At 48.9% G+C, this 26,481-nt stretch overlaps 2 protein-coding genes across 3 annotated transcripts in view; both read right to left on the reverse strand.

Moving 5' to 3' along the window:
• The window catches only part of PLEKHM1 (pleckstrin homology and RUN domain containing M1), a 45,860-nt gene extending 29,973 nt beyond the window's left edge, over positions 1–15,887 (reverse strand). The window contains exons 1-4 of one of the 2 annotated variants that reach the window (XM_080826722.1): positions 15,807–15,887; positions 9,532–9,620; positions 7,404–7,651; positions 4,927–5,553 (exon numbers count right to left, since the gene is read on the reverse strand). In XM_080826722.1, coding sequence (XP_080682848.1) covers positions 4,927–5,553; positions 7,404–7,651; positions 9,532–9,579 — 923 coding nt within the window. In that variant the 5' untranslated portion in view covers positions 9,580–9,620; positions 15,807–15,887. Of the gene's footprint in view, positions 1–4,926; positions 5,554–7,403; positions 7,652–9,531; positions 9,621–12,961; positions 13,066–15,806 lie in introns of those variants that run through there. The other variant, XM_080826723.1, reaches the window with a different exon arrangement.
• Positions 15,888–24,381: 8,494 nt separating this feature from the next.
• The window catches only part of LOC308357198 (leucine-rich repeat-containing protein 37A2-like), a gene marked incomplete at its 5' end in the record, with an annotated part of 48,786 nt that continues 46,686 nt past the window's right edge, over positions 24,382–26,481 (reverse strand). The window contains 4 exons of the mRNA XM_080826666.1: positions 24,382–24,593; positions 24,694–24,836; positions 24,918–24,972; positions 26,318–26,367. Of these exons, the coding sequence (XP_080682792.1) occupies positions 24,491–24,593; positions 24,694–24,836; positions 24,918–24,972; positions 26,318–26,367 (351 nt within the window). The 3' untranslated portion in view covers positions 24,382–24,490. The remainder of the gene's footprint in view (positions 24,594–24,693; positions 24,837–24,917; positions 24,973–26,317; positions 26,368–26,481) is intronic.

Below are 26,481 nucleotides of genomic sequence, written 5' to 3' on the forward strand. Positions count from 1 at the left end.
AATAGTTTGGTAGTTCCTCAAAAAGTAAAACACAGAGTTACCATATGACTCAGCAATTCAACTCATGGGTATATACCCAAGAGAATTAAAAGACAATGTTTGCAGAAAAGTTGTACATGAATGTTCAGAAAATATTACTCATAACAGCCAAAAAGTAGGAATAAAACAAATGTCCACTAACTGATAAACAGATTAACAAACTGTGTATCCACACAATGGGTAAGGGGTTTCCTTCCAGGGTGATGAAGGTGTTCTTCAATTATATCATAGTGATGTTGTACAACCTTGTGAATATACTAAAACCCACCAAACTGGACACTTTAACATGGTGATTTTTATGGTAGGTGAATCATATCTCAGCAAACCAGGAGGTTCCCTATGAGAAGAACGTGTAAATGTGTTGGTGGAATAGTTACAGGGGGAGGCAGGTCGCTGCTGGTTCCTGCTCTCGGCCTCACTCTGAAAACAGACCAATGAGAATCCAAATCCAACAGAACAGTTGGCAGCGAGCAGGCACTGAGGCACTCATGGGTTCTGGACACAAAGGGGTAGTTTCCACAGGCAGAAAAGGAAGGGACATTTGTTAACCAACTGCTGTGTCCAAACCATTGTGACAGAATGGGGCCACTTTCTGAGATGAGCTAGGGATGCAAACGGCCCCTGGGAGGTACCAGCTCCTTGTGGAGAACTGAGAGGTGGGTTGGTGACTGACCAACAGCAGGGTCCCAGCGTCCTGGCTTTGGCTGGCACACTGCTGTGGTCCCCAATAGGCTCCTACAGTTCAAAGACTTCATTCCCTTCCCTGTAAAACATGCGTGGTAACAGCACCCACCTGTTATGAGTGTGTTAAAGGCTACATGAGATAACATAGGTCAAATGCTTAGTAAGGTGTCTAGCACAAAGCAAGTACACTATAAACATTAGCCTCAATTTGTTACTGTGGCTGTTCTTATCATCACTGGTAAGACTACTTAGCCTCCTAAGTAAGACTGGTAAGACTACTTCTGCTCCTAAGGAAAGGAGCAGAATTACGGAAATATTCATTAGCATTACCAAAATGGTTATCGATTATCAATGAATCCTAATCTGTAAGACAAATTTTAATGACAGAGTAGACTGGGTGTTGGAATAAAGAAATGCCATCCAACAATAAGAAGCTTGTGTGATAAAATAGAGTTTCTGCCAAACCAGTGCCAAGGTCAAGGTGAAATCAAGTTCACAGAGCCTCACCAGAATCAGTGCTGGCTGTCAGAACCCAAAAAGAATAAGAGAGACATTTATGTCAAGTGCAAAAATGTGCTAGAGATTTTCCTTTTTGAGAGATGAGATTTTAAAGGAAAGGCAAAAGAAAAATTTTCAAAACCTTTGAAAAAAAATGCAACGTTGGACTAAAACCACTCTAGTCCTTCCACTTTTGTTCTGTCCAGCTCAGGGCACTTTAAAAAAAAACAAAACAAAACTGTCTATTCACAAATTCTAGAACTCTGTGCTTTCATTTAGAAGACACTGGAAAAAAAAAAGATGTATTATATACATATGTGTACATGTGTTCATAGAGGTGCAGGTGTAAACTAAATAAAAAGCATGGGCCAGAGGATCTGGATGACTGCCTCCTACATTTACCCCTGCCAAGAGATTCTGAGCCTGTGCTTTTCCTGTGGATTGGTATGTGGTGGTCCATGGCACCGTCTGGATGTCAGGGGACACTAATAAAAGCCCGGAGGAGGGCTATGTATGCGAAGAATCATTTCCCCTAAGAGAAGGCTTTATGACAATGACATTTGATAAATACCACTAACCATGGTTTTGCAGCTGTGAATGTTGAGACAAGTTATGGGAGAACCAACATCACAGGGACACTAGCAGTAAAATGACAATGACACCACCTACCGAGCACTAACCCTGTGTCTGGCACTGCTCTAAGCACTCTACATACCTTAACTCATTAATTTTTCCTAGCATTCTTACGCCCATTTTGCAGATGAGGACATCAAGGTCAGGAAGGTTGAATAAACTGCCAAAGGTTGTGAAGCTGGTTAATGGAAGACTCCAGCGGTCTGGCGCCTGACTCCACATTCCTAACCACTAGACTGTAGTCGCGCTTCTCAGTGATCACTGTAATTCAGAGCCAACCAACACAAAAGAAGCTATTCGTGGCATCAATCCTCTATTCACAAAGCAAACTGCAATTTGGTTTCTGGGAAAGATTAAATTAATACATTTCATTTAGAATGTTATGTGTTTTGTACTTTATGTCTAATTTGTCGATGTTTTGATTTTACAGTTGTAGGAATTATAAACCCATGGTATTTATGCCTAATTTTAAGTTACAAATACTTAAGTAATATAATAAAAATAAGTGAACTTTTAAATGTCGGTGAGAGTCTTTACTCTTAAGACATACCCTCTAGGGCGCCTGGGTGGCTCAGTGGGATAAGCCTCTGCCTTCGGCTCAGGTCATGATCTCAGGGTCCTGGGATGAAGTCCCGCATCTGGCTCTCTGCTCAACAGGGAGCCCGCTTCCTCCACTCACTCTCTCTCCCTCTCTCTCTCTGCCTGCCTCTCTGCCTACTTGTGATCTCCCTCTGTCAAATAAATAAATAAAATCTTAAAAAAAAAAAAAAAAGACATACGCTTTAAGAAGAGCTGGTATCCGGGGATGTGCAAAGACTCCCTTCAAGCCCAGCTCTCAAAGCGATGGTGCTGATGTGTGTTTGTGCTTCCAGTGTGTGCTGGTTCCTCACACCACTGCCCAGCGCTGGTCTGTACGTCCTGACCCTCTCCCCATGTTCTCCCGTAATGCCCAGGACACTTCCCACACAGGGTGGACAGTCACTGATTCAATGACCTACAGCTGGAATTTTCCAATCACAAGACTCATGAAAGATAAAAGCAAGACACATGACAAAGACACATGGCTGGCCTGTGGGAGGAGAGGGAGAGAACGAAGGACTCAGGTGAAAGAACCCAAGGCATGCCACTGGCCTAGCAGATAGGTGGGGACTGCTCCTTTTCAGCATGTTCTATCTAAATATTTCTGTCTGACGTTTGAAAGTTCTATCCAATCTGCTCAGAAGCCACGTCAGGGCTTCTACCAGTTGCTGTTATGCATGCAATTCATTCCCAGGCATCTGATCTGACAGCCCAATGAGGGAGTCTCCATTTTAAGATTTATTTATTTATTTGTCAGAGAGAGAGAGAGAGAGAGAGCGCGTACACAAGCAAGGGGAGCAGCAGGCAGAGGGAGAAGCAGGCTCCCCACTGAGCAAAGAGCCCAGTGTGGGACTTGATCCCAGGACCCTGAGATCACGACCTGAGCCAAAGGCAGAAGCTTAACGACTGAGCCACCCAAGCATCCCGTGGAGTCTCCATTTTAAAGATGCAGAAACAACTTCAAAGGGTAAGCGGTTTGCCAGCCGTCATGGAACTTATAAGTGGCAGAACTGAGCTGGAAACTCGATCCCACCGCAAGCCAGCCCACACCAGCACCCAATCTGGTGTTATTCCTACACCAGCTGGGAACTGTGTAAAGGGCAGAACCAAGAGGATGGGGGCACCCGGGAGTAGACAAGAAGGTCCTAAACACAGGCTGGGGGAGCGTGGGTCTGGCTGAAGGAAGTGCTTTATAAAATTTACCATTTTCTACCTATTAGATGAGCAAATACCCGGAAGTTGAATAATACGTTCTGCTGACAAGGCTGAAAGGACAAAGGTACCCCTGATGGAGGGTAACTAGGCAGTATCTGGGAAAAATCACACATTAATGTATCCTTGGGCTCAGCAATTCTGTTTCTGGAAATTTACTGAACAGAGTTACTTACAAAGAATTAAAAGACCACATATACAAGGTTATTTATAGAAATAGGGAATTCCAATACCCACTAAATACAGGGCTGGTTAAATAAACTAACCAGCAATGGAAACATATGCGACAACAACAAAAAGAAATAAAGAAGCTCTAATACTCCAAACCAAAAACTGATACGATCTCTTCCAAAACACAGTGTCAAACGGTATATTCATAATAGCTTTTGTGGGTAAGGGAGCAGGGATAAGGAAGAAAAACCATTTAAAAAATCTGTATATTCATATTGGTTAGATGCATTTAGAAACATCAGAAGAAAATGTAAGGAATCAATAATTATGGTGAGAGAGGCGCGAAAGGCTTTTCGCTGTATATGTTTTAGCCTTTTTCCAACCATAATAATAGATTATCTGCTCAAATATTACCGTTAAAAAGCCTATATAAAGAAGGCTCTGCTTGTGAGCATGGCCTAACACAGAGATGGTGAGTCGCTATGTTGTATACCTGAGACTAATATAACATTGTTTGTCAACTACATTCAAATTAAAAACATTTTTTAAAAGAGAAGCCTCTGTCCAGGCTCCCTCCTCTAGTCAAGTTCATTATTCCCTGGACTCTTCCCTCCACACATCTGCTTGGCCCCTTTTGTCTACCATCTCCTCCAGTTCAGGGTCTGCGTCTTTGCGAGGCCTTCTGGGAGGTCACAGAGGAGCACCCTTATCCACTGTGCTTTCCTGCAGTTTTTGGAAGTTGGACATGTAACCCTGAACCGTGAGTCTCCTTCCCTCTAGAGGCGATGATATTTTACACTGCGCTTCAGAGAGAGGAGGTAACCTGCTGAAGTTCACCCAGGGGCGGCACTGCATGGAGCCTGATCCAGCTCTGAGCCCTACTTAGAGCCGTTCTCCTCACTGCCCCATGAGGAACTCCAGTTACAGGTCCCAGCAACTCCAGTCCCTGAGGAAGAGAGATGATGTCCCCTTCATCTTTCTGGATGCCCCTATAGTGGTCAGTGCTCTGTGACAGGCAATCACATGCTATAGGAAGGGAGACTCGAAAGAGGAAGAGGAGGAAGGAAGGAAGAGATAGGGGGGAAGGGGTGGGGGGGGAGGAGCACTCACTCTTGCAGAGACAGGTCTGAATCCTCAGCATTTGCTGTCCCCACGTCTGAGTCGTAGGACATTGGCTCCTCAGAACGGTCTGGACTCTTGGAGCCGTTCTCTTGGAGTAGGCAGCTATCAGAGTTTAGGCTGCAAGACAGCTGGGACGAACTGGCCGTGTCCAGGCTGAGGGAGGAGGCTGTGAGCTTCCTGTTCCGTCGGATCTTGTGTCCTGAGTGCTGGACTTCGATGTCCTCTGAGCCCGAGGAATGGGAAATTGAATCCAGAGACTCTTTCCGCTGTAGTTCTGTCCCAGAGGTAGTGAGGGGGTCGAGATCAGAAAGCGGACAAAGCCCAGAGAGAGCCAGTGGGGTAAGTGTCCACTCGTTTAGGATGGCGGACTTGTAGGAGAGCTCGAAGGATAAGGATGTCAGTCCCTGCAGGAAGCTGAGGAGGAATTCCCCCTCCTCGGCGTCTCGAAGCAGCGCTGTGGGCTGATAGTACTCACACAGGTGGGCCGGCTCCTGGAGGAGCAGCTTCAGGTAGCACTCCATCAGGCCGTCGTTGAGGGCCAGCCGAAGCCAGGCCCGGCAGCGGCCCACGTCTGTGCTCACAAAGATCAGGTGCTCCAGCTCCGAGATGATGTGTCTGGGGATGGGAGGACAAGCTTGTTTCAAGAAAGGATTTCCAATCACTGTGGTCTTGTTTTAGCCACTGGTCAGCAAGAGCCCGTCATAACAACTGCCCATATACAGAGGCTTGAAAAAATCTTGGATAACGGTGCTCTATGGGGAATTTAGAAATACTAAGCTATAACCCCCAACTTTTTGAGGTTGCTGTCATGAAGGATAATTGCCATTTTCATTATGGCTACTCAGGGGCCCCTGACATCACGTGCTCATCCAGCACACATCTGATGAGCCCCTAAGTGCAAGGTCTCTTCAGAGCCCAGAGATACAGGGTAAAGACATGGTCCTGTCCTCAATCCAGGTGACCACCTTTCACGGGCACATGAAGCCTATTGTCAGCAGAGCTGGGGTGGGAGTACACAGTCATTTCCGGGTCTCAGTAAGAGAAATGCCATAGAAAAGGCAGTATCTGGGGCGCCTGGGTGGCTCAGTGGGTTAAAGCCTCTGCCTTCGGCTCAGGTCATGATCTCAGGGTCCTGGGATCAAGCCCCGCATCAGGCTCTCTGCTCAGCGGGGAGCCTGCTTCCCTTCCTCTCTCTCTCTGCCTACCTCTCTGCCTACTTGTGATCTCTGTCAAATAAATAAAATCTAAAAAAAGAAAAGAAAAGAAAAGGCAGTATCTGAGCTGGGCTATTAAGGGATTTCAAGAGGCGAAAATGGAAGGGGAACCTTCTAGGCACAGAGGACCGAGAGAAAAAAGGCACCAAGGGCAGGAAGGCAACAGCTCTGTAACAGGAGTGGCGAGCACTCCGATTATAGCACTGGGAGGAGGGGTGGGCGATTGGGCTGCAAAGTCAGTTAAGGCAGGGTCTTAAGTATCCAACGGGGGAGGCAAAGTGGTCCCCACGCCTGGCTGTGCATCAGAATCACCCAGGAACCTGGTCAGGATACAGATTCTGGGGCCCCCACTGAGTGAATCACACTCCAGATTTGAGAGCCTGAGGGTTTTTGCACAGGGAAGTGACTTGACCACAGTTATGTAGATGTCTTGGTGGGCCCTTCTGGATAAGATCAGATCCCACATGTAGCAAACTGAGTTCCTGAATCCTTGATCTGCTGAAAACACCCCTCCCCTGACTTCCACAGTGCCCTGCATGTCTCACCCTCTCGCCCTTGGGAGCGCAGCCCATCTCTGCAGGACCAGCAAATGCGTTCTGCTTAGCTTCAGCTTAGTGGGTGCGGCCCAGCCGACTGGGCTAAAGACAGACAGAATGAGATGAGGACAATCAGAAAGCCACTGTCACCCAGGAGTGTGGTAAGAACCTGAGACAGGGCAGTGGCAGTCATCAGGAAAAGGAAGACAGAGACCCACAAGACACCTTGGGCCAAAGGTGGCACTAAGCAGCCCTTCGAGGCCCAGCGTCAGCTCCAGGCTCCACAGCCCAGACCGTCCTCAGCAGGGCCACAGAGATAGCCGTCCCAGGGTGAACAGTCAGACGGTCTGGATTCCATTAAAAAAAAAAAAAGGCCATCCGTTGTTATAAGATTTAGCAATACAGATGTTCAAACACCCTGAGGCAGGGTTAGCAAACTTCTTTTGTAAAAGGCCACATAGTAAAAATGATAGGCTTTGCAGGCCACACTCTCTGTTACAACCACCTCAGTTTGCCACGGTGTGGTAATGGTCTCTCCTGCTACAGGCGACCAGCCATGGCTGAAGGCTGAGGGGCCCTTGAGGCTTGGTCTAACAATAACCCCTATCTCACCCATCTCTGTTCTAGAACAGACTGGCTCTGGTGCTTTCCCGCACAGCTGGCGAGGGAGAGCCCTGCATCCTCCCCACAGTAAAACCTCCCCAGCTCATCTCACTTGTGAGTGACAGCTTTCAGGAGGGGCCAGAAGACAGGCTGAGGAAGAGGCTTCTGGTGGGCGCTTTTCTTCCTTTTCCCTCCGGCCTCGACTCGGATGTGCTTGGCGTGCAGGCCGTGGATAAATACGGCCTCCAGGGCGCTGCACATGGCATTGGCATCTCCGTCTTCGCTAGTGACCGCCGTGTCCGAGGACACGTACTGCTTCTGCAGCGCCTTCACCGATCCCACCAGCTTCTTCTTGATCACCTGGTCAGCGGCAGACATAACACACCCTTTAGGAGATACTGCAGTGGGACTGCTTCTCGCCACACACACACAAGCACCCACACAGGCACACACATCTATGTGTGTGTCTATACAGCAAAGCTCACACAAGCTAATTATACAAAACAAAGCCAGAACACAGCGGTACTGATGTTTTGTGCTTTTTTGCAAATATATTTGTATATTTTTGTTTTGTTTTTTAAACTGAATGTCAAAGGAAAACAACAACAAAAGAAACTGAACTTCAGTGAACTGACATCCATATAAATCTCATGTTTAAATTCTGGTTCCATCACATTACAGCTATGCGAGCTTGGGGAACCCACCCAGCGCAGCGGGGAAGCGGTCTACCTTACTTGCCTGACTACGATTCCACCAAGAAGCAAACAAGTGCTGCTTTCGAACAAGGAAAAGGGATCACAGTCTACACTGAGAAAGATCCCAACTGGGCAGTCAGAGGCTCAGGTTAGTGTCAGCTCAGTCGGTCACCGGCGGGGTCACCCCAGACATTTCACTTAAACTCTCTGAGCTTAACGTCCTCACTGTTAAACAGCAAGCATACTTCCTGAACTACAGCACTGCGGGGATTACCCGGAGGGCAGGACTGGTCTTTTATTCATCCTTGGGTCCTCGACACTTGGCATGGTGCCTGGCACATGTAGGTACTCAGTTAAATGTTCAGCAAGTAAATTATAAAATACATACACATTGAATCGTTTGGAAATATAAGGATAGTCCGGTCATAATATGAGCATGTCAAAGTTACCTAAGTGTGTGGAAAAGGACTAGAAGGGAATGCAGAAAAACTGGTTTGAATTGTTAGCTGATAGGAATATGGATAAATATTTTACTGTTTTTATTTTTATTTTAGCCCAAACAGTTCACTTTAACGTTCTCTGAAAAGTCGAATTGTTCTTTTTTTTTAACAACAGCTTTAATGAGACCTAATTTACATAGCATAAAATTTACTCATTGAAAGTACACAGTTCAGTGGTTTTGGGTATATTCACAGAGTTGTGAAACTATAGCCACTACCTCATTTTAGAACATGTTCACTACTTCAGAAAGACACACTGTGCCCATCAGCAGTCACTCCCTATTCGCTGCTCCCCCAGCCCCGAGCACCTACTCATCTACTTTCTGTCTTGACGATTCACCCATTCTGGACATTCTGTATACATGGAGTCTCACAGGCAGCAGCCTTCTGTGTCTGGCTTCTTTTACTTGGCATGTTTTCAAGGTCTGTCTACACTGTCACCGTGTATTGGGACTTCATTCCTTTCTATTGTCAAATCATATTTTACCGCGTGGACACCCCACATTTTATTTATCCATTCACCAATTAATAGACATCTGGGTTGTTCCCACTTTGGGGCTAAAATGCTGCTATGAACATTCATGCACAAGTATTTATGCGGACGTAAGTTTTCAGGTCTCCTGGGTATGCACCTAGCAGTGGAACTGGGCCACCACTTAGTCTTATGTCATTTTGATTCTAGCCATCCCAGAGGGTGCAAAGAAGTCTCTGGTGATTTTGAATGCATTTGCCTAATGTCTAATGATGTTAGGCATCTCTTCATGTACTTGTGGGTCATATGTATGCCTTCTTTGGAGAAATCCTTGGTCTTTAGGTAGCCTATATTAAATGGCCATCGTTTTTTGTAAATTCCCATTTTATCACCAATAAGATGTTCTAGAAAGGCCAGGATCTTCTCAGAGCCTGCTTCTGCTATCACTTTTTCTCAACCCAAGGCTTCACTTTCCGGGCAGTCCTTGTTCATTTCAAAGCAAGAAAAATCAATGAAATGGCTGTCCTGTGCACCCTTCCCCACCCTTCAGCAACTCCCCTGCCCGCAGCCTACCGGGATGGCAGCCCGGGGATCCAGTCCATTCTCCACCACTGAGAGCATTTCCACTCACACAGCAACTCCCTCGGAGAATCACATGACACCTGCAGAGACAGATGGCGGCCAGCTGAGCAAGTTCCAGCTCACCAGCCCCAGCCAACTCGCCCTCTGCCCCCAGCAGGCAGCAGGAGGTCAGCCCGTCTTCCTTAAACTGCAATGGAAGGGCATTTGAATATAGAAGGAAAAGCTAAGAGTGGATTTTAAGGAAGGAAAGGAGGAAGGAAAACAAATCCGTGGGCTCAGATCTCAGGACGTACAGAGTCCTGTATGCCGTGGGTGGGTCCGGCCCAAGCAGTGCCCGGAAAGGGCTCTGGATTCCACACCCAGTACTGACGCAAAAAGCAGGGCATATAAGTCTGATTTAGACACAGAGCTAAGGGGGCAAGGAGGTGTCAAGGGCCCACATGGCCAGGAAGCAGGGGCTCACAATTCACTGGTGGCCTGGGCCCTGCAACTGCCCCCTGTGACTCCCATCCCAGTCTGGTGTCTGCCAGCTCAGCAGTGCCAGGGACAACTGAAACAGCTTCCAGAGCGAGGGCTCTCTCACTACACATCTGCTTCTCCTCAGGCTAAGCTGGAGAAGCACAGGGGCATGTCTAAAGGGAGACGGGTTTGACTCTCGATTTGCTGCTAACCAGCTAAGCATGCTGGGGCACTGTGTCAGACATCTCGGATGGAGAAAAGAATGTGGAAAATGCCTAGCACAGGGCCTGAAGGTACTAAGGAGAAATAGTATCTACAACCCTAGTGTTTGTGGCCATCCAAACCTACAGGCGAAGACTGCCAGGAGACTGCCAGGGCGTGAATGCGCAAGAGCAAATAGCTGAAGTAAATCCCTCAGGGCACTGGCTTCCTCCGGAGGAGGGCTGAGGTGGGAGGGCTTCCACCTGAGCCTGATGGGGGCTGCTGGCTGGCCTGACCCCACCCCAGCCACTTGGACGGACCAGTATTGGGTAGGCACCTTCCCATCTAAACAGACCTCTGGTGACCACACAGCTGAGCATGAGGGGACAGCCAAAACTAGATCATTGCTGTCCTTGTTCTCAAAAACTCCTGGTCCAAAGAAGTTAATAAAGCTGAGGCCCGCTAAATGGATTTTGTACTCTTTTTCCATATACTGCTTCCTGCGTTCCTCCTAATCACCCTGGGAGGGCCGTTTTATTATCCTGATCTAACAGATAAGAAATAGAAGCTGACCCAGGTCAAGGAACTTCCTTAGATTCCAGGGCTGATAAATGGCAGACTCCACCACCTCCCACTAGGACTACCCTTCTCTCAACCCTCTGGAAGAGGCCAGTGTGAGCGAGGGCTAAGGGGTGGGTGGGGAGGGAGCAGTGGAAGGTTTGGGAGAGGGCTCTTTAGCTGAGGGCCCAGGTGAGGGGGTGCAAGGGAACGTCAAGGTCAGGCCGGCAGGAAAGGTTTACAGAGAACAGCAGGGTAGCCCTAAATGACATTAGATGCTCGGACTTAAGCCCTGGCCTCTGGAGCTGGTGAGGGTAAACAGGACCCAGAGCCAAGCTTCCTAAGGAAGGGCATGCAGGAGGGAGGTCTGTGGGGGCGGGGATGCCCCCTGCAGCACCAGCTCTGGTCACAGCATGACAGATCACCAAGAAGAACGCTGGCCCCTGACCACAGCCTGTCTGACCACCTCTCCTGTCACCATGTTCCCGGCTCCTGATGCCTGAGGTTCTCAGAACCCTCCTCTGCCACCAGGTCCATGCTCTGGCCACAGGGCGACAGGAACAGGGGATGGGCTGCAGTAAGAGTCCCTCCTGAAACTGTGTCTGATCCTGGAGGCGAGGTTCCTTCAAGCCTACCCTATGGAGCCCTGCAGGTCAAGTCCAGGTTCTCTGGTCCCAAGGCCCTGGCATCCAATCCCTTTCAGCAATTCCAGAGGCCTAAGGCCTCCTTTTAGGCCTGTTGTTCCAGACAGAACTTCAAGCTCCCAAACTGCCCTTCCCCTGGCCAGCCTTAGGACTTGGATGGCAACAATCAGAATAGTAGGTCCATTAAGGCCTCATTAATGAATTAAGTCAAAATAATAGAGTATTCATCAGAGGGAGAAAGGCTTATCAGTGAGTGGGTGCTCTGGCCAAGTCAGGGTCTGCTAAAAAAAAAAACAAAACAACAAAGTCAATGGACACTGAGAGGTCAGAGCAAGGCTGGATAGGAGACAACTGTGACCTAAAACAAAGTGTCAGAAAACCCACAAAATAACAACAGTGCAGAGAAATCCAGGAGAACAGCCACTTGACAATTCACAAAATAGGATGAGACTTGGGATCAGGCCAAAGTTAAGGGCACACCTTTCTTTGCAAGGAGCCAAAGCACCCTACCTAGGCTTGCCTGTCCCCCAACGCCTCAGGGAGGCAGGAAACCAGCTCAGAGGCAGGAACATGACAGTCTAGGAGATCTCTGGGATCTGGGTCTCCTGACAGCACTCTAGGTCAGCACTCCAGCAGGCTCCTGGCAGGCCCAGACCCCCATCTACCATCCTATGGGACTGGCTTCACTTCCTATCCTCAGAACAGTCTTCACTGACACCAAGAACCAAGCCAAAGAGGGGTGTCTCTTCGGGAGACCCAGGCTGAGGAGAACAAATAGAGAGCCTCAAACATTGCAGGCACAGTTGAGCAGAAAAGGGTGAGAGGCGTCTACCTTTAGGAAACGCCAAGCCATTCTAAGTCTACCTCTGCCCTTCAGTATTGATTCACCCTGGCACAGGATCTCATTCTCTAATCTCATTTAACTCTTAAAACAATCCTGTAAGAGGAAGATGATTATCCCCCATTTTACAGAGGAGAAAACTGAGGCTCAGTAGAAATGGGCCTCAGGTAAGGGACAGAATTCTCTGGTTTCCTCATTCAAGTCCTGTGCCTCTCAGTTCTTGGTTCAAAGAGTTGTAGGCAAACTTGTTACTCAGACTGTTCTGGGGGACTCAGAAGCGCCATTTTATCAAAGAAAGCCTAAAACCAACAAGAAACAACCTTGCCCACCAGATCTGTAGCATACTAAAGGGACAGGCCCCACACACTCAGGTGCCACATCTCCCAACAGCTGGTTTTACAAATGGAAACAGGCACTGGGACCCCAACCTTCCTAGAAAGGCCAGTGGAGCCCCTGGCCCAGATCAGTGGAGCTTGCTTCCAAGAACTGTCCTGCTCCCAGGCCAGCCCTGAAGATACTCCCTAAGTCCCTCTGCAGCACAGACTCTTTCCACGGTAGCTAGGTTTCAGAGCTGTCCTTTCCTAAATGTTCCAACGCACAGGAAGGAAACATTCTGGTTGATTTTCTTTGTTATACACCCTTCTATATACTTCCAACCTCACTTCCTCCAGAGACGAAGGAAGAATGAAAAGAAGACAAGGGCTCAGACGAGACTTACATTAAAAGAAGAAATGGATGACCTGGCTTCACCGCTTTCGAAACACTCCATTTACCAGTAAACAGCAACCTCCTCTTCTTGGAGACTTCCCCGCCATCCGTGACAGCCTCGGTCTCTACAGCCTGAATCCGATCCTGCACCTGGCTACGCAGAACAACAGGCCGGTGTTTAAGCCCTCCAGATGCTGCCCCAGGTGATGAGTCAGGGTTTTCAGTCGGAAACAAGTGACAGAGTTATCTCCTGATTCAGAAAGGCAGCTGATCCTCCAGACATGTGAGTGCTGAGTGAGTGAATAGCACCTCCTTCTACCTGAAGAAACTTGGGAGTTCTGGACAAGGGTCCTGTGAAGGGTGGGATGGCTGTGTGTGTCTGGGGGTGAAGGCAGTTAGGCCTTTAAAGCAAATGAATACCAGCTGGAGGGCAAGAAACTTCTAGCTCGTGATTCTCAGTCTAAAGGCTAGTGGGTGAGGCCAGAAATGTGAAGTCTATGAACACTGGGTATCTTTCTTTCCTCCCTTCCTCCTCCTACCCTACAACACACATTTCCCCCATGTTCTTTTTTTTTTTTTTAAAGATTTATTTATTTATTTTCAAGAGAGCGAGAGAACGCACATGAGTAGGAGGAGGGGCAGAGGGAGAGACAGAGAGAATCTTAAACAGGCTCCATGGCCAGCATGGAGCCCGGGGCGGTGGGGGGGGGGGGGCTCGATCTCATGGCCCATGAAATCATGTTCTGAGCTGAAACCAAGAGTCAGACACTCAGCCAACTGAACTACTCAGGCACCCCACGTCACCCCCATATTCTTGTCCCACATCCCTTAGGATTCCAGCAGGGACCAAACTCTGAATGAATGAAAGCAGAAACTTTGCCCAACTCACTCACCATTGCATTTCTAGTGCCCAGAACAGTGCATGGCCCACAGTGGTGCTCAAAATACACTTGCTGAATGAACAGATGAGTAAAATAAGAAGGCTCAGGGCAGGTATCTCCACTCCAGACTGTAAGAAGTTGGGGTATACAACTTTTCAGTGGGAGGGCCCCTGTGGAATTCCTTCCATCCTACCAAGCTGCCAACGGGCTGTGAACCCTGTAGATATATCACACCTTATTGAAGGTAGAAGGGAATTCAATTTTCAAAGAAGTGAGACTATAAATGGCAAGCAAAGACAATGGGTCCTCTTTGGGGCCCCTTACAATTGCTGCAAAACGGCCAATCCTTTGGAGCCTGGTCACCAGAACTAAGAGGGGATGTGCACCCAAAAAGCCCAGGAGATCGTAAATACTAACAATGGGGACTGGGTGTCTCAAGAAGGTCTAGCTACTGAGATAACTTGGCTCTTTGAGTTCATGGGTCATCAAAATGGTCAAAAATCAATGACTCAGTACCGGCAAAAAGAGGTAGCAATTCAACAGCCTCTGAATCCACCCAGTTCTTCAGCGTCCCCAGGACCCACTCACCTACACTCTTCGCAACATGTAACATCACCTCTGGTACTGTTTCCCTGTGTTCAGTATTGGGACTAATCTGCAATCAGCTCTTGCTGTGGGGGAGCACTACGTGAGGGTCCCTTCCAAGTGCCAGGACAACACTTATGGACATGGTTCTGTGACCAGAGCCAACCCCACCCAGTGGAAGCCTCTGAGTTTCTACAGATTACCGTCCAAAAGGAAGTGGTAAGTCTCCACTGTCCCAGTCTGATTGAGTAGCCATCCCTCACTTTCCAAGTATTCGGATGATACCTACCATTCCAGCAGCCAACACAAGTAATGTAATATGAATGGTAAAAACACAATCCTTGAAGACAACAGGTACAGGGGACCAGACATCCAGGAAAAACCCTTGAACCACAGGAGGTGGAGTTCTACTCCTCCACACTTATTTCTTATTTACCATCGGAGTCCCTGCACCCATGGAGCTGCTCGGCAACTGCCCAGCTTTGAGAAAGCACCCTGATTTGGCTGCTGAGGGGAAGCAGGTGGGGTTGGCAGGGGACTGCTCTAAGTTCTCAGATCAAATGGGGACCATGTCAAGGGAAGAATGGGTGCAGAGTTAGGGTGAAGAAATGGGGACAAGGAGACCTCATTTTAATAACACTGGGTAGGGATGGTAACTGGGGAGGCAAGAGTTGGGGGCAGTTTAGCAAAGACTTAGGGATGAGGGGTCCTCAGGATGGCTGGAAGTGATAAGAAAGGATGTGGTGGGCTCTGAAGTTAGGGGTTGAGTCTGTGAGGACATGAAAATACATATAAGACTTAATATAGGGCTGAGGTCAGAGTTATTAAGAAGAGGCGGTGAGCTCAACAGAGCATCTGCTTTGGTGGTAGGTATTAAATGAGGGCGGGTGGAGGTGGGGTGCTACGGCTGAGCAGAACTTGGGGGGCTGAGCAGGGAGATTGGGATAAGAAAGCTGAGCCAGGAAAGGGGGAAACCAGAATGGTGGGGATCAGAGGAGGTTAGCGTGGAACACTGCGGCTGTCAAAGGGGTGAGGGAAGCGGAGGGATGTGGCTGCGCTGGGGGACGGAACTGGGCTACCGTGGGGGTCAAGAGTGTGGCCGCATTTACGCAACACCAGTGGTGAGGGGGTGTGGGTAAGGCCTGGGCTCGGGTCCCGTGCGGGAGAAGATGGAGGGGACGGGTCAGCAGTGGCTGTGCGGGCTGAAGGCTCGGGTCCGAGTGGGGTGGGGTGCGGGGCTCAGACCGGGAAGGGAAAGGACTCTGAAGCAGGGCAGTCTCAAGGCAACAAGGGGTTTGGGATCACGGACAGAGCTGGTGGCCCACCGCCCGTTCGCGTCTCGGCCCCGGCGCCCCTTCTCGCCCTCCTCGCCCCCGACCGCCAACTCACCAGAGGGAGCGGGGAGGGGGCGAGGAGCACGCCTGGCCGCAGCAGCCTCTCAGCCTCCGACCCGACGCTGCGGCCTCTCTGCCACTGACAACAGGAAACGACTCTCGCGGCGCCTGACGCAATCACGTCGGTTCGACGCCCGGCCCCGCCCCTAGCCCACGGAGCCAATCGTAGGGCTGAAGGAGCCGTGGGGGCGGGGCCAGCGTTCCCGCAAGCCCAAATTGCCAAACCTCGAGCAGGTGAGCGATCTGGGCGGCTCGCAACTCTACGACCCCAGGTGCGCGCGACAGGTGGGGCCACTAGGCGAGGTCACCAGCGTCGGGCGGAACGTGTCCTCCTGTCCGCCTCCAGTAGTGTCTGTGTCAGTCTAGATCCTGGCTTCTGGGATCCTGACCTCGCCTGGCCACAGCACCGTCTGTGTAACTTTGCGACTGTCTCTTGGCCTCCTGTGGGAAGGCTCCCACTTGTAAAATCGAACCAATAGCCTACTCTAGTTTTGCCTCCCTGAGGGCATCAGCGCGGGTGGTGCTTCCCGCCTGGCGGCTCTGGGGAAAAGCGTAGGTGTTTTGATCACACCTTTTACCAAGGGAGCCTTTAGGTTCCCAGGGCTTTCTCCTGTAACCTGCCTATCAGCCCTAAGGCGCGAAGTTCAAGGGTCCGGATATTCTCATCTAGATTCTCATCTAGCCAGGTAGTTCTTCATTTGTTTTCCTTGATAGAGTTGACAGTTCTCTTTCAGATGGACTCAGAACAAAAGGTCAAAAGTGTGTGTGGGCGGGGGAGGGTGTCTTTTGCTTCCGATACTTCACACCTGCAGGCTTTGGTCAAATGGGAGCTTAGAGCCTGAGTGTGGGGTGAGTGCCCGGGTGGAGAGGTACTACCTGCAGGTCCAGGGGAATTTAGGGAGTATCTACAGGGCTGATCTAGGAACAGCACAGTTCTTGGAAGCAAGCTCCACTGATCTGGGTCAGGGGCTCCATTGGCCTTCCTGGGAAGGTCAGGGTCCCAGTGCCTGTTTCTATTTATAAAACCAGCTGTTGGAGATATGGCACTTGAGTGTGTGGGGGCTGCCCCTTCAGTAATTCTCTTTCCAGGAGTGAGAACCACCTCTTCCTGGTTTTAGACTAGATGAGTCTGAGTGCATTCAGTATTGTTAATCATCAAGGAGGAAGTTAGAGATAAGGACGTAGAGGCAAAGTATTCTCTTGGTGTTAAACAAGGTGGAAAGTAAGGGATTTACTAGGGAAATCCCGTTTCCTAGGCAAAAGGATAGTGTTTTTTGTTAAAATAGCACAGCAAGAGCATCAGTGTCTTGACACAAGCATGCCCTCCCCCAAATGGAGCCAGCAACATTCCTCAGTTCTTCCAATGAATTTTTATGCAGCCGCTGTCTGAAAAAGCTGTGGGAACCCCCACATAGTAATCTCTTGTCTGCCTTTTCAGGAACCTCCATCTCCTGGTCTTTTACTTCCCAGGCCTCTTGGCTCCTCTGCAAAGTCAAGGGCTTGTCTTCCTCTCTTCATCTTGCTCTGGTGCACACTGCTACCATTCATGGGCCATGAGTCCACCAGGTAGTCTCCAGCCAGGAAAAAAAAAAAATCTCACATTACCATTTCATTTGAGGAGTTAAAAAGGCACATGCAACATGCCATGGTGCTAGAGAAGAGGGCTTGAAGGTTATCCTGGACAAGGCAACTTGTATCTGAGCCCACCAGGTGGATAGAGGAAAGAGCATTGCAGGTGAAGAGACTGGCAGAGAAATGGCTGGTGGGTAGGAATGCAGGCTGAGCTCAGGGGAGGGTGCCGCAGGGAGGTGGAGAGGAAGCTAGGAGGTAAGAAGAGAGGAAGGGGAGGTGGTTGGGATGGGAGGGGAGATACAGATTGGGTGAGGGGGAAAGGGAGGAGGCACAGATCCAGCTGGAGGCCAATGTAGGAAAGGCTGAAACATTTGAAAAGGCAGCTCACACACCACTGGTCTGTCTGCTTAGATTTCAAGCACGATGCAGAGTTATGCAAAAAGTCAGGCAGGAGAACTATGAGGCATCTGAATTCCCTGGGGACAATCCAACGTGCAGATTTCTGAACCGCTTTCCTACCCTGGAGTCACTCTGGGATGGGGTCCAAGAATTTCGGCTTGACCACCTCTCCTGTGCCCTGCCCTCAGTATGGATCCGAAGCATAAGAAAATATAAGAATCTGTCTTAACTTAGGAGCTGAGGGATAAGGGATTAACATTTGTGCAAATGCTTCTGTTGTTTGCCAGGTGGGAATTGTGATTTGTCCTTATCAACCACCAAAAACAGGCTTAAGAGAAGCTGAGTAACTTGGCCACACAACTAGTGAATGAATGGGAGAGGAAGGACTGTCAGCCAGCTCTAATTCTAGTTGGAGGGCTGGCATAGTTCAGTGGCAGAGCAAGCGGGGTTTGGAGCCAGGAATGCTTCGGTTTGAACACTGGCACATACTGTTCCCTTGGCCTTCCCTATGATATGCGGGGCCTGAGACAACCCAGCAAGTGTGGGGCTAAGACCACTGCCACGGTCAGTGGTTTTCACAGGCCCCTTGAGGCCGTACTGAAGATAGAAACTTCTAAGTTCGACTGGTGCTTAGAAAAGAGAACTAAATCAGAACACCCTGAGGCCCCTTAGCCTCAGGCAGAGGGGCCAGGGTGTGTGCCTTCAGGTAAGTTCCCCCAGACTATCTGAGCCTGCAGTTCTCTCATCTGTAAATTGGGGGAAATATCAATTGATGGGAGGATTAAATAAGATAATATACTTAGGATGGTTTCTGGCCTGCACTAAGCATTTGAAGATGACCAGCTGTAGGGCACCGGTTGGTTAAACGTCTGCCTTCAGTTCAGGTCGGTCCTGGGGTCCAGCCCACAATGGGCTCCTCAGCGGGGAGACTGCTTGCCCTTCTCCCTCTGCCCTTCCCCCAGCTCATTGCTCTCTTGCTCCTCTCTCTCTCAAAGGGATGAATAAATTCTTTTTTTTCCTTCAAAAATTTATTTATTTATTCATTTATTTAAAAGATTTTATTTATTTGAGAGAGTGAGCGTGAGCAGGGGGAGGGGGAAAGGGAGAGGGAGAAGCAGACTCCCCGCTGAACAGGGAGAAGATTCAGGGCTCAATCCTAGGACCCTGAGATCATGGCCTGAGCCAAAGGGCAAACACTTAACCGACTGCGCCACCCAGGAGTCCCTGGATGAATAAAATGTTTAAAAGAAAAGAAAAAGATGACTGGCTATATTATTGTTCGAGCTAATTCTCACCTTCCCAATCCAATCAGATCTCTGCTTTTAATTGCTCTCTGAGCACTGAAGAGACTTTCTTTTTTTCTTATTTTTTGAGAGCCCTTCTTATTTGAACCCCAGATGTATCCTTACTTGGCAGCTGACTGAAGTCATCAAACTAATACTAATGCAATCATTTCTCTCAAAACTGGAATTGCTAATGTTCTCCTGGGTTCTGTTGTAGGAAGCTGGCTCTCCCCACTCTTTTTAAAAAATGGATTTAAAGGGTTTTTAATTACTGATTTGTCAATTATACTTCAATAAAGCTGGACAAAAATAAAGCTTTGACAAAATAATGAATTTTTTTAAAAACCCCAAATGTCATTATACACAGTTTACAGTTCAAATAGTATGAAATGAAATGATAAGGAAACATAATGACCCACAGAAGTTTCTTGCCTCCCCCCCATGCCCACCCTTCTGAGCCAGCTCACTGGGGCTGGTTATTTCTGGCTGAATCTTCTGGTGCTTATCTCCGCCTGTCCTGTGCTTCTAGCTCTTGATTTACCCATTTTAGTTACTGTCAGCAGACTTCCTAGTACCACAGACAAGTAGTTCTTTAACAACGCAGTCCATTCTTGGGGTTTAGTTATGTCACTCTTCCCCGTAACTTGAGTGTTAACAGAACTGTGACTATGTGAATATTGTTCCTGTAGCTCTCTGTCTGGGTTCTATCCTCCCCTGCGCTCCAGCTCTCTCCTCGACCTGTCCCACAGCTTTCACCCTGAAATCTTCCCTTGCTGCTTCCTGGGTTGGCCTTTTCCTGGTTCCCTTCTCTTCTTTGCTTTCTTTACTCTCTCTCTGCTGGAGCACATCTGCAGTTAAGAATCCCTATCGAATATTAAAAAAACAGAAGAGTCTTTGGATCTGCTCATGATAGTAGTTATACCTTTAGGATCTACTAATTGGGAAAAAAATACTTAAGGACCCAAAATTGTCATGGACTCCTGCTCCTAAGTGAATTTGTGTTTTACTGACATTCGCATCTGTGGGTGTTCCTTAAATCTAGCTTCAGCCTCTGATTCTCCATTATCACCTCACCTCCTTATCTCCCAGTAAGACAACGTCCCTCTTAACTTTCAATTCAGTCTCTGTGCTTTCACCGGACTTAAGTCCTGGTTTAAGGCCTGACCTCACATGTGGACATGATCATGGTTGGCCAATCAGAGTCTCCTCTTCCCAGATATGGCGTCCAAGCTTTAAGGATGGGTTTTCCTCTACATCAGTGTCCCTCAAAGCCTGAAACCAGAGGAAAGCACAGTTGAGGGACAGATGGGGAGAGGATGACACTGTTTGAGCCCTAGATGCAGCCAGCACTTAGGCTTCCCGGGTATATGAGCTGATCCATTGTATGACATTTTTGGCTCAAGCGTATTAGTTGGATTTCTTTTACTTGGAGCATAAAGAACAGCAAGTGATATGTCTTTGTGAACTTGGTCAAGTTACACAAGCCGTATTTATATTCATGTATGCTGACCAACAGCTCACAACAACACTAGGTTCCCTATCTGCTTTTATCAGCCCAAGCCCGAGATAGTTTGACATTGAATAGTCCCATTTAGGGACTGGAGGAAGCAACTTATCATGAGTCACCGCCCTAAAATATACTTTCCACCCACATGCCCTGTCCCTGGAATTCAGTGGCAATGGTGGTATTCTCTGGGGTTCATCCTGGCTCTCTTCAAATGGTTCTCCTTTGGAGTGTGAAGTCTGTGGGGAAAGGCAGCAATTAAGGGAGAGCATCTGGGGCCCGTTCTGCTTTTGCCCTGAGAGCTGGCAAAAGAGATGATGAGAGGGGCCGGATGCCCTGTGGAGCCCTGGGGGCTATGATGGTGAATCTCGCTGTTCTTCAAATTGTCCGAAGTCCATGCAGATGCCTTTAGATAGCCTCCCTCTTAGGATGTTTCAGGCAATGAGAATCCTTCTAGTTTCAAAAGGACTCCAGAGAAAGAAATTTCACTACCTTTTTTTTTTTTTCTTTTTTTAAGATTTATTTATTTGGGTGGAGGAGGGGCAGAGGGAGAGAGAATCCTGAAGCAGACTCCCCACTGAGTGTGGAGCTCCACACAGGCTGATCCCAGGACCTCGAGATCATGACCTGAGCAGAAACCAAGAGCTGGTCGCTCAACAAGCAGAGCTACCCAGGCGCCCCTCACTACCCTGTTTTGATGTTTAACTTGTAGAAGCCCTTTCTTCTAGAGGTTCCTTTGGGAGGCAGTGGATACGGGATTCAGTGTAGACAGATTTATGTACAAATCCCAGCTCCCAGTGGCACAGTCTCTTTGCAGCTTCTGGGGCAAACTCACAGCACTATATGTTGACCTGTAGGAGGTCAGTTTATTTCATAAGGAAATCACATGTGGAGAATGAAGAAATGGTCTAAAATTCACCCATTAAGATCCCTGAGTCATCACTGCGGGCAGGGTCTGGTACTAGGCCCTGGGGAGAGGAAGGAGATGTGATTCTTGCCTTGTCAGGGTTCCTGCCCTAATAGAGAACTGCGGTGGGGCCTTCACATTGATGGACTACCTTTCCCTCTGCTCCATTTACGGAGGACACCTAGAGGAATGGGGCCTCGGTACATAACCTCTAAACCAGGACTCGGTCCCATCCCGGGATAGATAGGATTATTGGCCCTCCCTGCATCCACACACTTGCTGTGTCTCCCTGTGGACAGCGTGTGCTTTCCTGTCCCCTGCCTCGGGGCTGGGCCATGTGACTTGCTTTGGCCCATGAGACGGGCAGAAATGAAAGTGTGATTGTTCTGTGTCTGGGCTTGAAGAGGCCTGGTGAAGTTTCTGTTTGGCCTCTTATTATGCTTTCTTCTGGTAGTCTCTCTAGCCTGGGCCCCAGAACCAACACAGGTGGCAAAGAGCTAGCCCTGCGGATCTGCAGACCAGCAGTGAGAGGCGGCACTGGCCCAGCCGGCAGAACATTCCAGTATAGCTGTCCTGGCCATCCTGCAAGAACTGGTGTTCCAGTCCACTGAGTTTGGGGATGGTTTCTCAGTTAGCATTGTGGTGGCAAGGGATACCCAGTACGTGTACTTACTCCTTCATTAGGCTATAGGTTCAGCCGTAGTAGAGACCCAACACAGCCATGTGGTAGATAAAAAGAAGCTTATTGCTCTCTTATGTAATCATCTGGTTAAGCACAGCAGTCCGGGCTGGTTTAGTGGGTCACGTGTCAGGGAGCCAGGCTCCTTCTGTTTGGTGGCTCCACCATTCTGGGGTGTCGCCCACATCCACGTGAAGTCTTTTTGCTGTTTGCAGGTTGAAGTCTTAATTTACTTTGGCCCTGGAAGCTGGAACCTTCCACGGTGTGGTGCCAGACCTCTCTCCATCGCTACCCTGGAACGCAGAAAGCCTCACCTTGAAGCACCGTTCTGCTTCCGCTTCAGGCCTCTAGGACTTCTCCTCTTCTTGAAGGAGGGTGCTCCCCACCTCCACCCCCAGGGGTGCTCCACCGCCATCCTCCAGGTCTCAGCAACATCTCACCCCCACTAGGACCAGAGCTGGTCGTGCCTAGTGTGCCCCAGGACCGAGAGGCCCTGTCTTCCATGGGGGCGGTCGCCAGCCAGTGTGACCCTCTGGGACTCCAACAGTAAGAACCTGGTGGAGCCTTCTGGTCATCTTCAGTCTGCCCTGCCCTGCCCCTCCCACCCTCAAATCCCTGCTGACCTGCAGTCCTGACGAAGCCAGAGAACCTCTGCTTCCATCAGGTCCCGGCTCTCTTTGCCCTACTTCAGTAGTTTGGTGAGCATAAGAAGGCATGAGAGTGGCCCCTCTGTCTCGAGACGGGCTCAGGAGGGGTGGGGCATATGGGTCTTGAGGGCGATGGATTCTCTCTTTCTCTAAATGCTAGCCAGCCTCCTCCGAGCACTCGTTTTCATTCAGCCTGGCTTGGCCTGTGAAGACTTGAACAAACATGAACATAGTTTTGAGCAGCTCCTGGCCACATCCCTAGTAGAACCCTAGCCTCCCTTAAAGTGCTGGAAGCCCACGAACTGCGTTTCACAGATTCCCTTGGCAGCAGCGTTCTGCCAGTACAGCGTACCTGTGTGAAATCTGGGAGGTGACAAGGAGCTGGAAGCCATTCTGTCCTCGTCTGCAGGAGCAGATGCACAGGCTGCATGCGGGACTCCATGCACCCCGCTAGTCACCTGGCTGGGGACTTTGGGGCGCTGCTGTGACCTCAGCAGTCTTCTGAGGGGCAGCAGCAGCTTTGGATCTATGGAAAGCGGCTGGTAAAGTCACCTGAAAGCTAGCGATGCGATCCCCCAATCCCTGACGTTCACCGGCGCCAGCCCCCACAGTGATGAGCACCAGTTACGTGTATGGACATTGATCATGACCTGAGCTAAAACCGAGAGTTGACCGTTTAACTGACCAAAAACCCAGGCATCGCAGGAGTGGAGGAATTCTTGCCTTTTACAAAGATTGCACCACATTATCCCCTGGAATCATGCAGCTGTGATCGGTGTTGGTGAGGAAGGTGGTAGTAGGTCTGGTGCTGGGCTGCACTGGAGAGAGCCAAGCAGCGCACGTCTGACCCTCAGTGGGGTCAGGAGACGTGAGGGCGGTACATGCAAATGGGTAAGTGGCCCCAACACTATGTTTTCTGAAATCAAGGCCTGAGGAGGGCAGTCTTGGGTAATTACTGCTCTCACACGTTCTTTACCCTAGCCCTCAGCCCCTCCCCGCCAGCTACCCAAGGGTTGGGATTTTTTTTTTTTTTAAGAAAACAAACCAAAAAAACCCCAATGTGAATTCTGTACTCGCTTCAAAGGGTGAAGAACGCTCTACTCGCCAAGACAGGGCACACATTTTGTGCACGAGATTGCTCACTTGGGAAGGAAGTTAGGGTTTAGGCCTGCCGTGGAGCTAGGCTCAGTGATTCAAATATTCTGGCAATGCCAAAGCCCTTACGGGAGGCACCAGAAATAGATGATCTTCTCTGGGCAAGAGGTCAAGTGTGTTGTGAATTACTGATACTTGGTGAGCCAGGGAAGAGAGCACCAGAATAAACTGCTCATTGATTTAATGACCCAGTCTACACCCCCTGAAGATACGGTTTCCGGTTTCCAGAGACTGATTTGATCAGGGAAATGAGGGAGAGAGACCCTTACTCATCCTCCTTTGCCCGCACTGCTCCTCAGGAAGGACACTGGTGCCCATGAGGGATTCTAGCTTCAGTCCTGCTCCTCGTGCCCGTGGCCCCTGTTCTCTCAATAATACATGTTTAACTGGTTCCATTTTAATTCTTTACCACATGGCTAGAATTGGTTATGAACTTATACATTTTAATATGAGAAAAATAAGTATTTTACAAGCAATGCTGAGAAGCCTATATCAGAAAATAAACTCTGTAGGCGGCCTGAGGCAGGATGGGCTCACTCGGTGACGGTCTCTGCGGCGGTCTCGCTCTCGTCACCCAGCTCTTCAGCAGTCGAATCCGTGGCCTGAGCCTTCTCTGTTAGGGCTTCACTTTTCTCTCTGCAAAAAGAAGAAGAATGCCAAAGGCTTTTACTCTACAAAGGAACAGTTCAACTTTTCATAGTTTCCTCATTTGCAATAAGAGCCGTAAATCAGGTACCCTGGTTCCTTGTTGAAAATCTCATCCTCATCAGAAGAATCCTTGTCGTGTAACTTCTGTGCCATGTTTTTCTTGCGTGTGGCATTGAGAGGTCTGTACATGTCCCGAAGCCAAAGTGGCCGCCTTCTCCAGAAAAAGCCCTCCTAGAAAACAGAAAGGATGATGTTAATTCTGCACTTCCCATGCTCTCTGCAGCCACGGGGCTTTATCCTGCTCAGATTTACCTGATTCTCATTTTCGGATGAGCATCTCTTCCGCAGCAGAGACCGAAAGAAGCCCCTTGGAGGAAATACACACACAATTAGTGACTCAGGCCGTTTTCCCTAACTCTCACAACGTGTATCTCTGGTTTTATTAGGACACCTCCGTCCAGAATCACAGGAAGCAAAATCACCACAGATCTGGGATCTTGAAAATAATCCCAAGCATGTTGGGCTTCCAGAATTTTCCCACATCTATCCATAACTGCCCCACAATGTCTCTGGGGGAGATCTTTGCACGTGGCTCGGCATGGAGTGCAGGCAGGATTTTAATCCCGCTCACCTGGGACCTTGGCCAAGTGTCCTCATGCAGTGAACAAACTGGGCAACTGCACGGAAGAAGCACCTTACTCTCTCCAGAAGCATTTTACAGTGGTCCCCAATGCACTCTGTCTCATAGGCATCATTCGCTGGGGAGGGGGAAGGAGAGGTGCTTCTATTTTCCTAGTTGCTTTATCCTGCAAGTTGAATCGCACCAAGAAAATGCCTGAGTCCAACCAGCAAAGTTATCTAGCTCACGGCCTTTCACACTGTAGGCTGTCACTGATGAATGAGTCGTGAAATGAGCTTAAAGGTCACAACCAGCACTAAAACACAAAATATTCTTTTTGAATACAAACAGTATAGAAAAAATGAGAGTGTATGGTTAAGTTTGTCTTAGAAACTGCTCATGTCTCTACGGTATGTGTGTACTGAGTTGTGACATAAAATGTAGCTCGCAGCCCAAGGGCAATGTAATCAGGGAGGGAGTGCCCAACTGGAAAGGAACTATCTTCTAACACTCACTAGCAGTATGACCATGGGGCAATTTACCTTCCCCTGCTTCTTCTCCATTTCCTTATTATAAAAGGAAAGACAAACTACTATCTAAGGCCTCTCCCAGTTATAATTCTATGGGGTCTGTACAAAGGGAATGGTGAGTGGGGACTTGAAAACCAGGTGGAGGAGGAGGAGGAGGAAGAGGGAAGTCTTCCTGCCACTTTACAGGAAGGAGTCATATATTCTGCCTTCCATCAGCCTTGAAGACTAGCCCTCTTTGCCCAAGGCTTTGTGGCCCTCCCTACCCTTTCCCCAGATCCTCTGAGAAGGCCTGATGCTCACTACCAGCAGGAACCAGCACCTCCCCATACCACCCTCTTTCTTTAAAAGACTGGTGACCAGCAGATGCTCTGTGCCAGTCTCCTTCTAACTCAGGTTTGGCTGGGGTGCTAGTTTTGCTGGATCCAGGAAAAGCATTAGGCCAAATAAGTGTTCTTTCTGACTTTGGTGGTGTCCTGGGAGTAAAACAAGGGGACTGAAACAGAGAGGAGTTCTAAAATCTAGTTCTAAAATTCTACTTTAGCAATTGCCAGACTAATATTTACCTTGAGTTTCCTTCTTTACCTTCCTCTGATGCTGTTCTATGAGAATAAATCTGTTTTGGAAGAAAACATGATCACAGTTACCCATCTCGATGACCACTGCATCCAAATCTTTTTCATTCCTTTGTATTTTAGGTCTTATCTAGCCAATGAGATGATAACTTTTT

The sequence above is a fragment of the Martes martes genome (genome assembly GCF_963455335.1).
Source record: "Martes martes genome assembly, chromosome: 16".
Classification (NCBI taxonomy): Eukaryota; Metazoa; Chordata; class Mammalia; order Carnivora; family Mustelidae; genus Martes; species Martes martes.